At 42.1% G+C, this 11,904-nt stretch overlaps 1 protein-coding gene across 1 annotated transcript in view; it reads left to right on the plus strand.

Annotated features, from left to right (window-relative positions):
• Window positions 1-1,415: 1,415 nt before the first annotated feature.
• LOC118326021 (poly [ADP-ribose] polymerase tankyrase-2-like) overlaps window positions 1,416-11,904 on the plus strand; it is a 19,145-nt gene continuing 8,656 nt past the window's right edge. The window contains exons 1-19 of the mRNA XM_035658908.1: window positions 1,416-1,594; window positions 2,169-2,541; window positions 2,781-2,896; window positions 3,656-3,764; window positions 3,868-3,963; window positions 4,264-4,300; window positions 4,453-4,528; window positions 4,619-4,713; window positions 5,594-5,660; window positions 6,108-6,185; window positions 6,520-6,628; window positions 7,020-7,141; window positions 7,295-7,386; window positions 7,523-7,601; window positions 7,692-7,863; window positions 8,283-8,362; window positions 8,605-8,750; window positions 8,960-9,125; window positions 9,205-9,424. Coding sequence (XP_035514801.1) covers window positions 2,295-2,541; window positions 2,781-2,896; window positions 3,656-3,764; window positions 3,868-3,963; window positions 4,264-4,300; window positions 4,453-4,528; window positions 4,619-4,713; window positions 5,594-5,660; window positions 6,108-6,185; window positions 6,520-6,628; window positions 7,020-7,141; window positions 7,295-7,386; window positions 7,523-7,601; window positions 7,692-7,863; window positions 8,283-8,362; window positions 8,605-8,750; window positions 8,960-9,125; window positions 9,205-9,424 — 2,107 coding nt within the window. The 5' untranslated portion in view covers window positions 1,416-1,594; window positions 2,169-2,294. The remainder of the gene's footprint in view (window positions 1,595-2,168; window positions 2,542-2,780; window positions 2,897-3,655; window positions 3,765-3,867; window positions 3,964-4,263; window positions 4,301-4,452; window positions 4,529-4,618; window positions 4,714-5,593; window positions 5,661-6,107; window positions 6,186-6,519; window positions 6,629-7,019; window positions 7,142-7,294; window positions 7,387-7,522; window positions 7,602-7,691; window positions 7,864-8,282; window positions 8,363-8,604; window positions 8,751-8,959; window positions 9,126-9,204; window positions 9,425-11,904) is intronic.

Here is an 11,904-nt window from a genome sequence, read left to right on the forward strand (position 1 = left end):
TCTTTATTACACATATAATCATGTGGATTGTGGAAAAAAAAATAAAAAATATCCCAAAAAACAAACAACAAATACAAATCTTGTGTAGTGTTTTGTCTTTTTAATGTTTAAAGATATTTACACTGATGACAACAATGATCTATAAATACAGGTGATATTTATTATTTTAATGTGAATTTACTTCCAGGATATCTGTCAGTTAATTAACTAATCCATTAAAATTACACAACTAATACTTTTTACTGTTAATGTCACTGATTTTACATCATTTTATAAATGTATTAACAGTATTAAACTTAAAGTTAACTGTTTAATCTAAATAATAAAAAACTGCAAAAAAGGATAGATTTGCAAAATGTATTTAAACCTTTTAATTAAAAAAAGCTAATTTTCTTTAAATAAGCCAGTTAAAACTGTTTTTGTTATTTTACATTAGACATGTGAATCTGTATAATAAACAGCTCTGATCATTAATAAAGTGTGTCAGTACTGTAAGAGACTTTTGTCTCTACTTCACTACATTGGTAAGATTTTTACACACATATGAAGAGTTTATAAAATATGATGTTTTGTTAAAAAAGAAACTACCTCACAGTTTATGTGTACATATCTTAATTTATGAAGTGTGTAATGAAGTAGAGACAAATATCTACTATAAAATGAGTGTTTCTAGACCTTTTAATGGTTTAATGTTACATATTAGAGCTTTAGACAAAGTGCATCCATACAAATGTATTATTAACAGTTTAGTTGTAGAGGGTAAAGACGGTATCGGACATGGAGGATCAGTACATATGTACAGTGTTTACACCTTTTTATATACAGATACATGAACAGACTATTGGATACACACAGTGTGTAGCATTAAAATCAATATATTATGTATAAATATTATATATATGTGGGAAATACTGCCTTAAAAAGGTGGATGAAGAGAAATAAAATGTATTACACAGTGTATATAATATTATATATGTACTATTATATAATAAATATGTATTTGTTGTATATACATATTACATATAATATTTATATATGATTTATACTATATATATATCATATCATATTTATAAATATAATACATATATTTATTATATATAAATATATTTATATATACAATAAATATGTTTTATCATTTGTTAACTGTAAGCAGGTTTTATTGGGACCACAAATAGAAGTAATTCGACATTTCCTGTAAAGATATCATCAGTTAGAAATACAAAATGTTTTGATCATTATTATTATTATTATATTAAATATCGAGCTGATAAAAATATATCAGGTCTAGCTCCACCCGCTCGGGCGGAGCCAGGCGGACGAATGAAGCGCTCCTTTCTGCTCGTTTTTTGGGGGGGCTGTTCTGTGCTCCTCCCTCCGTCTCCCCTCATCCGTCCTTTAGCTGGATCACACCTCTCCTTCCGTCTCTCCCTGCGACCGGATAAACCTGCAGCCCTCCCCCGGCGACCTGCTCCGAGCGGCGGGGCGGAGGATGGCGGAGGACCGGTGTGTGAGCGCCTGCCAGCCGGGGATGGTTTAATGCAGGCGGCCACTAAACAGCCACAATATTCCCATCATACCTCTGCGGGGCTCCACGGTGAGTTCACTCAGGGCCTTTTGTTATCATCAGGCCTTTTTATTATCTTTATGGTCATATTTTCTTTATTATATATCCTGAATTTGACCTCCTTAATTCATGATGTTTTTATCTCTTATCAATCAATCAATCAATATAATACTCCAATAATTATCCTATCATGTATTGTGTTAAGATATATCTCATTTAAGCCTACCTAGTGTTTTATTACATAATCTGTATATGTTATTGTGCTTTATGGTATTTCTCTATATGAATAATGTAATCAGTGGAAGTGTATTTATATTTAATGCTTTAACATTTGTACTAACTAATGTATTTTTAATCCATCTTTCTTTAAAGCTCCAGTGTTACATTACTGTAATATAATATTCATGTTTTCATAAACGTATAATCACCTGAAAATCAGAATATATATATAATAATATTATAATATGTACAATATCTGAACATTAAATCTGTATTTTGTGGCATTTTGTTAGCTTTAGTCTCAATATATTAGAATGATTCCTTTAAACTATGACATTATTAATAATATTTGTGTGTGACTCCCATAATTCCTTTCTCCCTGCAGGCTACCGGGTTCGTCCTCCTGCATGGCCTCAGTCGCTGCGGGGTTCTGGGGTTCTGCCGCCTGCTGCTCGCACTCCAAACTCTCCAGAGGTGTCTAAAACTGGGACGAGGCCGTTCGCCACCGTCCATGTCGTCCGGCCGGAGAGGTTCGGGCGCGTCCGGCCTTGGGGGTGGAGCCGTGTCTCCGGGGCCCGTGGTGGCAGAGGTGGTGGTGGAGCCCGGCGTGGGGTTGGGGGCCGGCGAGGCCAGCAGGGAGCTGTTCGAGGCCTGTCGGAGCGGAGACCTGGAGAGAGTCCGTAAGCTGGTGTCGGCCGGGAATGTGAACAGTCGGGACACGGCGGGGAGGAAGTCCACGCCGCTGCACTTCGCTGCAGGCCGGTGATGTTCTGTCACTAAATCTGTCTGTGGTTTCATTTTCAACTGAGAATCTGATGAGAAATCTTCTTTTGTGTGTTTATAGTGTTTATTTGTCTTTATTCGTCATGGTTTTGTTTTGTACGTGTTTTTCGTTGCGCTCTCCTTCACTGAATAATTAACAACACAAAGAGGTCTGAGGGCTCAGACAGCATGTGAATAACAGACAACCTAGACAGTCCTCTCTCTGTCCCTTCAGGTTTTGGCCGTAAAGACGTTGTGGACTTCCTCCTCCAGAACGGAGCCAACGTCCACGCCAGAGACGACGGAGGGCTGATTTCCCTCCACAACGCCTGCTCCTTCGGCCATGCTGAGGTACAGAACCTCCGACCTCCACCTTGTTTTCATTCAAACTCCAGAGAGCTTCATGTTTAAACCAACTGTCAAACTATCGTCACCCATCGGTTTGTGGAGAATGTTTTTGAAGCCTCCAGTTTGGGGTTGCCATGGCGGTTAGTCTGAGCCAGTGGAGGTCACATACAGCGAGTTGAGCTGCTCTCATTGACTGCTCTTGGTTTGGAAACAATGGTACTGCTCGCTCGCCTGCTCAACAGGATCCTGGTATTCCAGATAACAGTAAATGTAAACGGATTTGAGAGGAAATAGTGACACATACAGAATATGGACCATATCTAATCAGCACTTCCTAGTTTGACTAGTTTGATCTGAATTTGGTTCAATTTTACAATCTGATTTTTATGTCTAACTATTTTTATGTTTTTAATATATATTTCATGTTATATTTTCATGTGATTTTAGTGTCTGATATTTACTCCTAAAATGGGACCATTCAGTAATATAAGATTAAGACATCATTGCTGGTATGGAAGAAGACTGAAACTTTAGACGATGAGACCAGACAAACTCCCATCAGGAAACTGTTTACTGAGCTCCATCAATCAAGTCAGAATTCGACTCATTTCTCCATAAGACTGAATGGTATCAGTTTGTATTGCAAATGGAGCTCCCCCTGCTGGCCTTTACATAGAAGGCAGGTTTAAGACACTTCACAGACCTGGTAGCTCTGTCCGTTATATATACTGTCAGTGGTTTAAACCTGTTGTTTTTATGTAGGTGGTGAGCTTGTTGCTTCACCACGGGGCGGACGCAAACACCAGAGACAACTGGAACTACACGCCACTGCACGAGGCAGCCATCAAGGGCAAGATTGACGTGTGTATAGGTACAAACACACTCATACTTACTTGGGAACCAGTGACATCTAAACCGAGGAAACAGTAGGTAAAGCATGTTTTCTCTCTGTGTGTGTGTGTGTGTGTGTGTAGTGTTACTGCAGCACGGTGCTGAGTTGACCATCAGGAACATAGACGGTCGAACCGCTCTGGATCTGGCAGAACCATCCGCCAAAGCAGTGCTGACAGGTGAGGAGCACCAAATGTCCTTAAACAGGCTGGCCCTCACAAGTATAGACTATCTCTGCACTCATTGATGATCTGATTGGGGGCCAGTGTGCCGGATCGGTGCCGTTTACGTCCTTACATGCATTAATATGTATGAAAACTACCTGTATAACACATCATGTTATTATATGTATCTTTTTTATATATTTCCGATTGCAATGTGAAGATACATAATGTAAAACCTTCATCATGAAATATAACGATTAGATCTTAATCAATACATATCTGGTATTAATGTTGATTGTTTTGACTGGTTTTCAGGTGAATACAGAAAAGATGAGCTTCTGGAAAGTGCAAGGTACAGCAGTGTAATTAAACCATTAGTCCATCGACAGAAAATTAAGTATAATTCATAATTCTGTCTATAAACGTCACAATTAGCAGATTAAAAGTAGAAAAGTAATCATTAGTTGCAGTCTGAGATATTAAACGGTGCCGATGTCTCATCAGGAGCGGGAACGAGGAGAAGCTGATGGCTCTGCTGACGCCGCTCAACGTCAACTGTCACGCCAGCGACGGACGAAAGGTACAGCCGCAGTTTCGTTCGCAGACCAGTTTTGTGTCAGTGAATCGAGGTTGCCGTGGTTACCCACCGTTTGTTGGGTTGTTGTTTCAGTCGACACCGTTACACCTGGCAGCCGGGTACAACCGCGTCAAGACCGTCCAGCTGTTACTGCAGCACGGCGCTGATGTGCACGCCAAAGACAAGGGGTAAGACAGTGTGTGTGTGTTGGTTTTTGTGTATCAAGTGGACGAATACACACCGACACTAGGCGGACATTTTGTATTAGCAGGACAGGGTCAGTGTAGAAGTGTTTTTATAGAGCTTGAGAGCTCAAATTCAAAGTTTCTGCAAAAGTCCTTTGTGTATAATCTGTGTAAATATAACTAAATGTAAAGGTTATGGAAACTGTCCATAACAATTAAACTAGTTACATCATACCTGAGTTGCATAAGTAGGAACGTTTCAGGACTGTAATATTGTAATTGCTTTAGGTGTGTCGAAAGAACATGAATTAGTATTTGAATACAACCACACAAGTCTGAAGAATATTTTCTAAATCTGACATAAAAAACAAACATAATCAGTCATCATTAGTTTCTGATTTCTTTATTCTCACAAGCACACAGCCAAAGACTTGTGTGCATTAAGACGACAAACCAGAGAACAAAACTGCCCACTTCTCAAGAACTGTCTGGTGTCGTCCCAGCCACTCCACTCATGGTTTGGGCTTATTGCCTACCAAGATCCCAGGCCACAACCATTCCCCAAGCCATTCCCACATTATCACAGCCTCCTTTCAGTCTGGTTTGCGGAGAAACTAAAGGCCCGGCTGTGAGACACAGGCTATGAACGGCTGCATCTATTTTGAGGCATTATCTTGCTGCTGATTCCCCCAAACTGTCATGGCTGACATACAATGGTTTGAGACTGTGACACCACTGAGTTTCCAGAGTACAGATAGTACACTTGCTTTTGGCCAAAATGCCAAGAAAAACTAATACAAACTTAAAACAAAATTTTAGAATGAATTGAAAGAATAAAAACTGAAAACAGAAGTCTAATAACTGGTTTCACTGTGTGTCTCAGGGATCTAGTTCCTCTTCATAATGCCTGTTCGTACGGTCACTACGAGGTCACTGAGCTGCTGCTGAAGGTCAGTTTTCTCTTCTTTGTTTACATAATATTGTGTAGTATTAATATTATATTGTTTTCTGTTTCTTCATTGTGTAATTTAACTTCTGTCTGTCTATTTTTATAGTTTTTTCCATTAACGAGTTAAAAAGCTCAGGATGTCGTATATTGTAAAGATCGTAAAAGACTCAGAAATAATTAATAAAAATAAATTGCACAGTTTCTTTTGAATACATGGGAATATTAATAAAAGTACAAAAATAGCCAGTGAATTTACATGTCTAATGTAAAATAATGTGGGGCCAAACTAAACGCCTGCTTAGGACCCACATGGCCACCAGAGGGCCCCCAAGAGAGAGTACATATCTGCATTAAAGTAGTTTATTTTATTTGGTTCTTTTTTTGTCCGTCTTATGCACATTAAATACCACCGCTAGTCAAATACTTTGTGTTTCCTGTGTGTGTTCAGCATGGAGCCGGCGTTAACGCCATGGACCTATGGCAGTTCACTCCTCTTCATGAAGCTGCTTCCAAGAACCGAGCTGAGGTACAACACTTCCTAATTCACACTTTATTTCCTCTGCTAATTATCATAATGACAGCAGCAAGAACTGACCTCCAACCTCTGACCTCTGCTCAGGGTCTGACTGCAGGAAGTCCAGAAGAAAATGTTTTATTCATACTAATTAATATATTTTTTATTGTAGTTTGTTGTTAATTAGCTGTTTTTAAAAGTTAATTACTCAGATCAGTAGTAGCGGTCAGCGTCATGTAGTTAAATATATATCAGTTTATCCAATCAGCCATGACATGATCTCCCTCTTCGTCATTCATGGCATTGTAAGCAGAAACGTATTGTCTATACCTGTGTTTGTGTGCAGGTGTGTTCCCTCCTGCTGAGCTACGGCGCCGACCCCTCCTTCCTCAACTGTCACAATAAAAGCTCCATCGACCTCGCTCCTACAGTGCAGCTCAAAGAACGGCTGGCCTGTACGTCCGGGTCGTAAATACACTGTTCGGATATGAAGACAACGCGCTCTGAACAGAAAAACACACATTTATTGCAGTAATACTTCCCCTCCCTCCACCTGTCACCCAGGTGACCATTCCTAAGCTCCGCCCCTTTTTTGGACCTCCTCTTTTCCTGTTTGTGCTACCTGCTAATATAGGAGGAAGCTGACCAAGGTTTGCTCAAATGTTATTGGAGCACAGAGCAACAAGGGGGCGGGACTTATGAAGGGTCAGCTGACTACAAACAACAGTGTAACCTACTCTGTACAATGTTGGTATCAGGATAAATGTCCTTGTTTACCTGTGAGACCAGGTGTCGGTGTATCTGATCCTGCTGTTTGACGCAGTTGTCCTCGTGGATGTTTGACAGATGAGTTCAGAGGTCACAGCCTGCTGCAGGCGGCCAGGGAGGCCGACGTGGTGCGGGTCAAGAAGAACCTGAGCCTGGAGACAATCACCTTCAAACACCCACAGACTCAAGAGGCTGCGCTGGTGAGACTTTTCATTTACTGTTTCTTTTTATATGCTGACATTCAGTAAATGAGTGTCTGTACAGGAAGAGATTAATACTTAGACATGTAAAGATTAACAACAACTCTCTGTCGTCAAATAATAAAACTAAGGTAGTAAATATCTCTACGTCAGCATTGTGCGTCTGTTTCTCCGAACCTGAAGAGGAAACAAGTGTGTGAGCTTCTGCTGAGGAAGGGAGCCGACGTCAACGACAGGACTAAAGAGTGAGTCTGACGCCTTTATTTTGGTTTCACAGATTAATGAAGCAGAAAAAGAAAATGTCTTCAAAAAGCTTTTAGAAACCACCATTTTATTGTGATGTCACAGTGTTTCTGATGTGATGTCACTGTACTCCCTCAGCATGATGACCCCTCTCCACCTGGCAGCAGAGAAAGGCCACAACGATGTCATCGAGGTGTTGGTCAAACATGAAGCCAAGGTAACCTTTAACGTGTGGCTGTTTGTGCTGGATATTAATTGTTCTTTCAAAGGAATGACCTCTGAAACTAAACAGACAACCTTCTTACAGGTGAATGCGGTGGATCACCTTGGCCAGACGCCGCTGCACCGAGCCGCTCGCTGCGGACACCTGCAGACCTGCAGACTGCTGCTGAACGCCGGCTGCGATCCGCTGCTCACCTCGCTGCAGGGACTGTCGCCTTCACAGCTGGGCAACGAGAGCGTGCAGGAGATACTGCAGGGTGTGCTGGGGAGGGGATTTTATTCCTATCAGGATAACAGCTTTTCAACCCTGAGAGAGGTCTTAGTTCATAAACTTTCTGGGATTTACATTGTGTACACTGGTGTTTGTAGCAGGAAATGTTTATTTTAAGTTAAGTTAAGTTAGAAAAAGAGGGTAAAATGTACAAATTGTCCTTGCTGTTAAAATGAATGCAAACACCATGAATGTAATGCATTTAGCATTAAGTACCATTAACCATTACATACAGTAGACAGAGTTTCTCTCAGCACCCTATATTGCATAAAACTGTGGTCTAATTTTACACAAACGTCCTGCAGTTATTGTGTTCACTGTTTGGGTTTATTGTTAATTGGTTGAATATAATAAGAAATATCGCCTGGTTTCACTGAGTTGTGATTATTTTGTGTGTCTCAGCAGAAGGAGTTCTGATCAGGAACTCTGAAGTCGACCGACAGCTGCTGGAAGCCTCAAAAACAGGAGATGTGGAAACTGTCAAGGTAGAAACACTCTAAGGTAGCTTTCCTTTCTGGCAGCCATACTGGAGGTCTGGTCTGCTTAGCAACAAGGACAGAAACAGTTTTATCACTCAAATGTGTTAATTTCTGCTTCATTACTTAATGGACCTGATTTTTTTTTTCATTTAAAGATGAAATGACTGAACGACGCCTTTGCCTGTAGCTTCGCTCAGCAAAATTGAGGATGAAAAAGTTTGTTCATTTCTTTCTCTCTCTCTGTGTAGAAACTCTGTACGATGCAGAACGTGAACTGCAGGGATGTGGAGGGTCGACAGTCGACGCCGCTGCACTTCGCCGCTGGATACAACCGGCTGGCCGTCGTCCAGTTTCTGCTGCAGCACGGAGCTGACGTACACGCCAAGGATAAAGGGTGACGATTAATAATGCATGCAGACTGAGTTCTTTATTCCTTTTATCTGCATTCTTATATTGAGTGAGAATGTCCTCAAGCTCAAACTGCTGTGAAAGAAAAACTCTGCCCAGTATCCAAAGCACGTTTCTGTCTCACTACAGTGAATGTGCTTCTAGTGACTTTAAAAGCTCAAGCGGACTCGAGCAAAGTGTTTCTCTGTCCCTCAGAGGTCTGGTTCCTCTCCATAACGCCTGCTCGTACGGTCACTACGAGGTTGCTGAGCTGTTGGTAATTCACGGTGCTGTGGTCAACGTGGCCGACCTCTGGAAGTTCACACCACTGCACGAAGCTGCCGCCAAAGGCAAATACGACATCTGTAAACTCCTGCTGCAGGTACACAGTAACACGGACCTGTGAGAGGTAAACCTGGACACATGAGGGTTTGTTAATGTGTTATTGTTTTCGTGTCCAGCACGGCGCAGACCCGACTAGGAAGAACCGGGATGGAAACACCCCTCTGGATCTGGTGAAGGACGCCGATACTGACATCCAGGACCTGCTGCGGGGCGATGCCGCCCTGCTGGACGCCACCAAGAAAGGCTGCCTGGCCCGGGTTAAGAAACTCTGCACACACGATAACGTCAACTGTAGAGACACACAGGGGAGACACTCGACACCACTACACCTGGCAGGTACAGAAATACACCTGAAACATCACAGTTACCTTAACAAAACAGACTGATGTTATATTAATGATATTATGAAGTAAAAATTATAAAGTAGTAAAGTAGTAAAGTAGTGAAGTAAAATTATAAGTTTACCTCTGCAGTGTGTTGTGTAGTAGACAAGGAGCACACATCCTCTTAAAGGTAATAAAATAGAGTTTAATAAAAAAATAAAACTCATTAAAACCGTCTCTGTTAGTGTTTCCAACAATCACCAACTCTGGTTTGGTGGAAATAAATCCTTAATTCACCGACGTAGATGATAAAAACAGCGTCGGGAGGGGAGACCGGCTATGGACAAACAAACCACAGATGAAGGGCTGCGATCACAACAGGGCAGGCAGAGGGAGAGGAGACCACTGTGAACTAATATCGTAACACGGAATTATAAAAATATATAGAGGAATAGTTGGTTCATATTAAGATGCTTCATAGAGATCTATATAGCTTGTTAAGCTTCAAATAGTTAATACTTTGGGAACGTACAGGAGAGGAAGATGAAAATATTTAATCAGGCTGTTTAATCCGGGGCAATTTTGGAGGTTTAGCATCTTGCTCAAGGATTCGTCTCTCTGCAGCAAGATGAGCAGAGACCGTGGAACCGCCAGACCGGCTCGGTAATTAGTGAACGAACAGCTCTAACCTCTGAGCACAGCCGCCCTTTGTTAACCCTTCGGGGTGTTGTGTGTGGTGTCCACAGCGGGGCGTCATGAACTAGAGCCTGGATAGGCGGAGTACGCTGCCAGCACGGAGGCGGAGGTCAAAAAACTCTCAAAAAAGAAATAAAAGGGAGGATGGATCTGCTGCAGCAACGGGCTTCCCTCCTACGGGGTGAGGAGGGAATACCACACAAACAATCCACATACAGAGATTCTTACCTGTAATTAATGGTCAATTAAACTCAAATACAAATGAATGACTAGGAAAGTAACCTTTGTGAGTTGTGTTGTTGAGTGAATACAAAGTCGCGTCTGTTAGAACAATCATTTAGAACATGTGTTATGCTAGCTACGTGGTTTCTTAAAAAATCTACGTGAAAATGGGCGGTACAAAAACAGAATTTAGTAGTTCATCACAATTGTGGCTGAATCCTTGACTGAAATGCTTTAAAGTCTTTCAGTACTTCTGATTTGATTGAGCCGACTGATTGCAGAGACAGAAGTGGACACAAACACACACAGTGAATGAGGGAAATGGACAGGATGGAGTGTTTTGAGGTGTAGCTTCTTCAGCCTCTCGTCCAGTCAGGATCAGTGATTAAAACAGGAGACTCACACCATCAAATTCTTGATTCATCCATCAGCTCTCTCCTCCACCTGCTACACCTTACATATAATCTACTCTATATTTCATCGTCCATTCTTTAACAGTTTTCGCTCTTGCAGCGCAGTTTGGCTTGCACACATTGCATATTTATAGAGGAAAAACGGTTTCTGATCAGCAATCGTCCTAGCATTTCTATCCTTTGGACCATTTCTCAACTCCCGATTCGCTACAGTACATAGCTCGCCTTTAACAAATCAGCCCATCAAGCCACACACCAGACCCACAATGTGCAGCAAAGACACAGCCAGATGGAACTGCTTAGCTTAGCTCACAGTGTACACATAGCTGGATGCCCCTGCCTTCAACATCGCTCTTTGGCTAGGTAGAGAAGCTGATATGTATAGCTTTGCGCGATGCATACCATCATTTCATTGTTAAAAAATCAAACAGGTATTTTTAGAAACGCGATACATTAGTTAGTATCTAATTACAATGACTTGTAAGATAACTTTAACCCTCTTTCCGGACTGGATACATGGAGTATTGTACTCGTGTTTTGGATCTGTCCAGCAGCGGGGTGTGTAACGTACGGCTGCGTATTGACCATAAAAGTTGTGGACGCCTGGAGGACCCACCGACGTAAGTGGGCGTTTCCACTCCGCTGCAACGAACTCTCAGAAAAGGGCCACTCGCCTGTGCGCACTCCTTCTGCTCACGGGAGCGGACCCCACCCTCCGAAAACCAGGGAGGGACAGGTCGGCCAGCTGACCTGCAGAGTCAAACGGTCGCGTCGCCACGCTGCAATTTCAAAGGAACAGTCCGAGCAAAAATGTCATTAAAACCTATATCATTGCTGATCGTTTGCCTTTCTCTTCTTCACTCTTCTCCTGGCTTCAGCTCCTCCTCCACGCAGGCGTTAAGATTTATGTTCGGGCTTCTGCTAGACTGCAGCCACAGAACCTCACGCTAACAATGCCTCGGTCCGCGCGGGCTCGTTTAACAACTACCTCAGGATCAATTCACGCGTCAGGCAGAGAATCAAAACTTCCGTTGCTGCCAACCTGTCAGCCGGTATCCCGAACACCGAGGCTCCTCTCGCCTCCCACTGCATTAAAGGCATACTTCTCTGCGTCCAGGTGCGTGTGACGCAACGAACACGCGCTACTATGAAAGCGAGAAAG

Source organism: Morone saxatilis, unplaced genomic scaffold (genome assembly GCF_004916995.1).
Source record: "Morone saxatilis isolate NCDOM2014 unplaced genomic scaffold, NCSU_SB_2.0 Contig1, whole genome shotgun sequence".
NCBI lineage: Eukaryota > Metazoa > Chordata > Actinopteri > Moronidae > Morone > Morone saxatilis.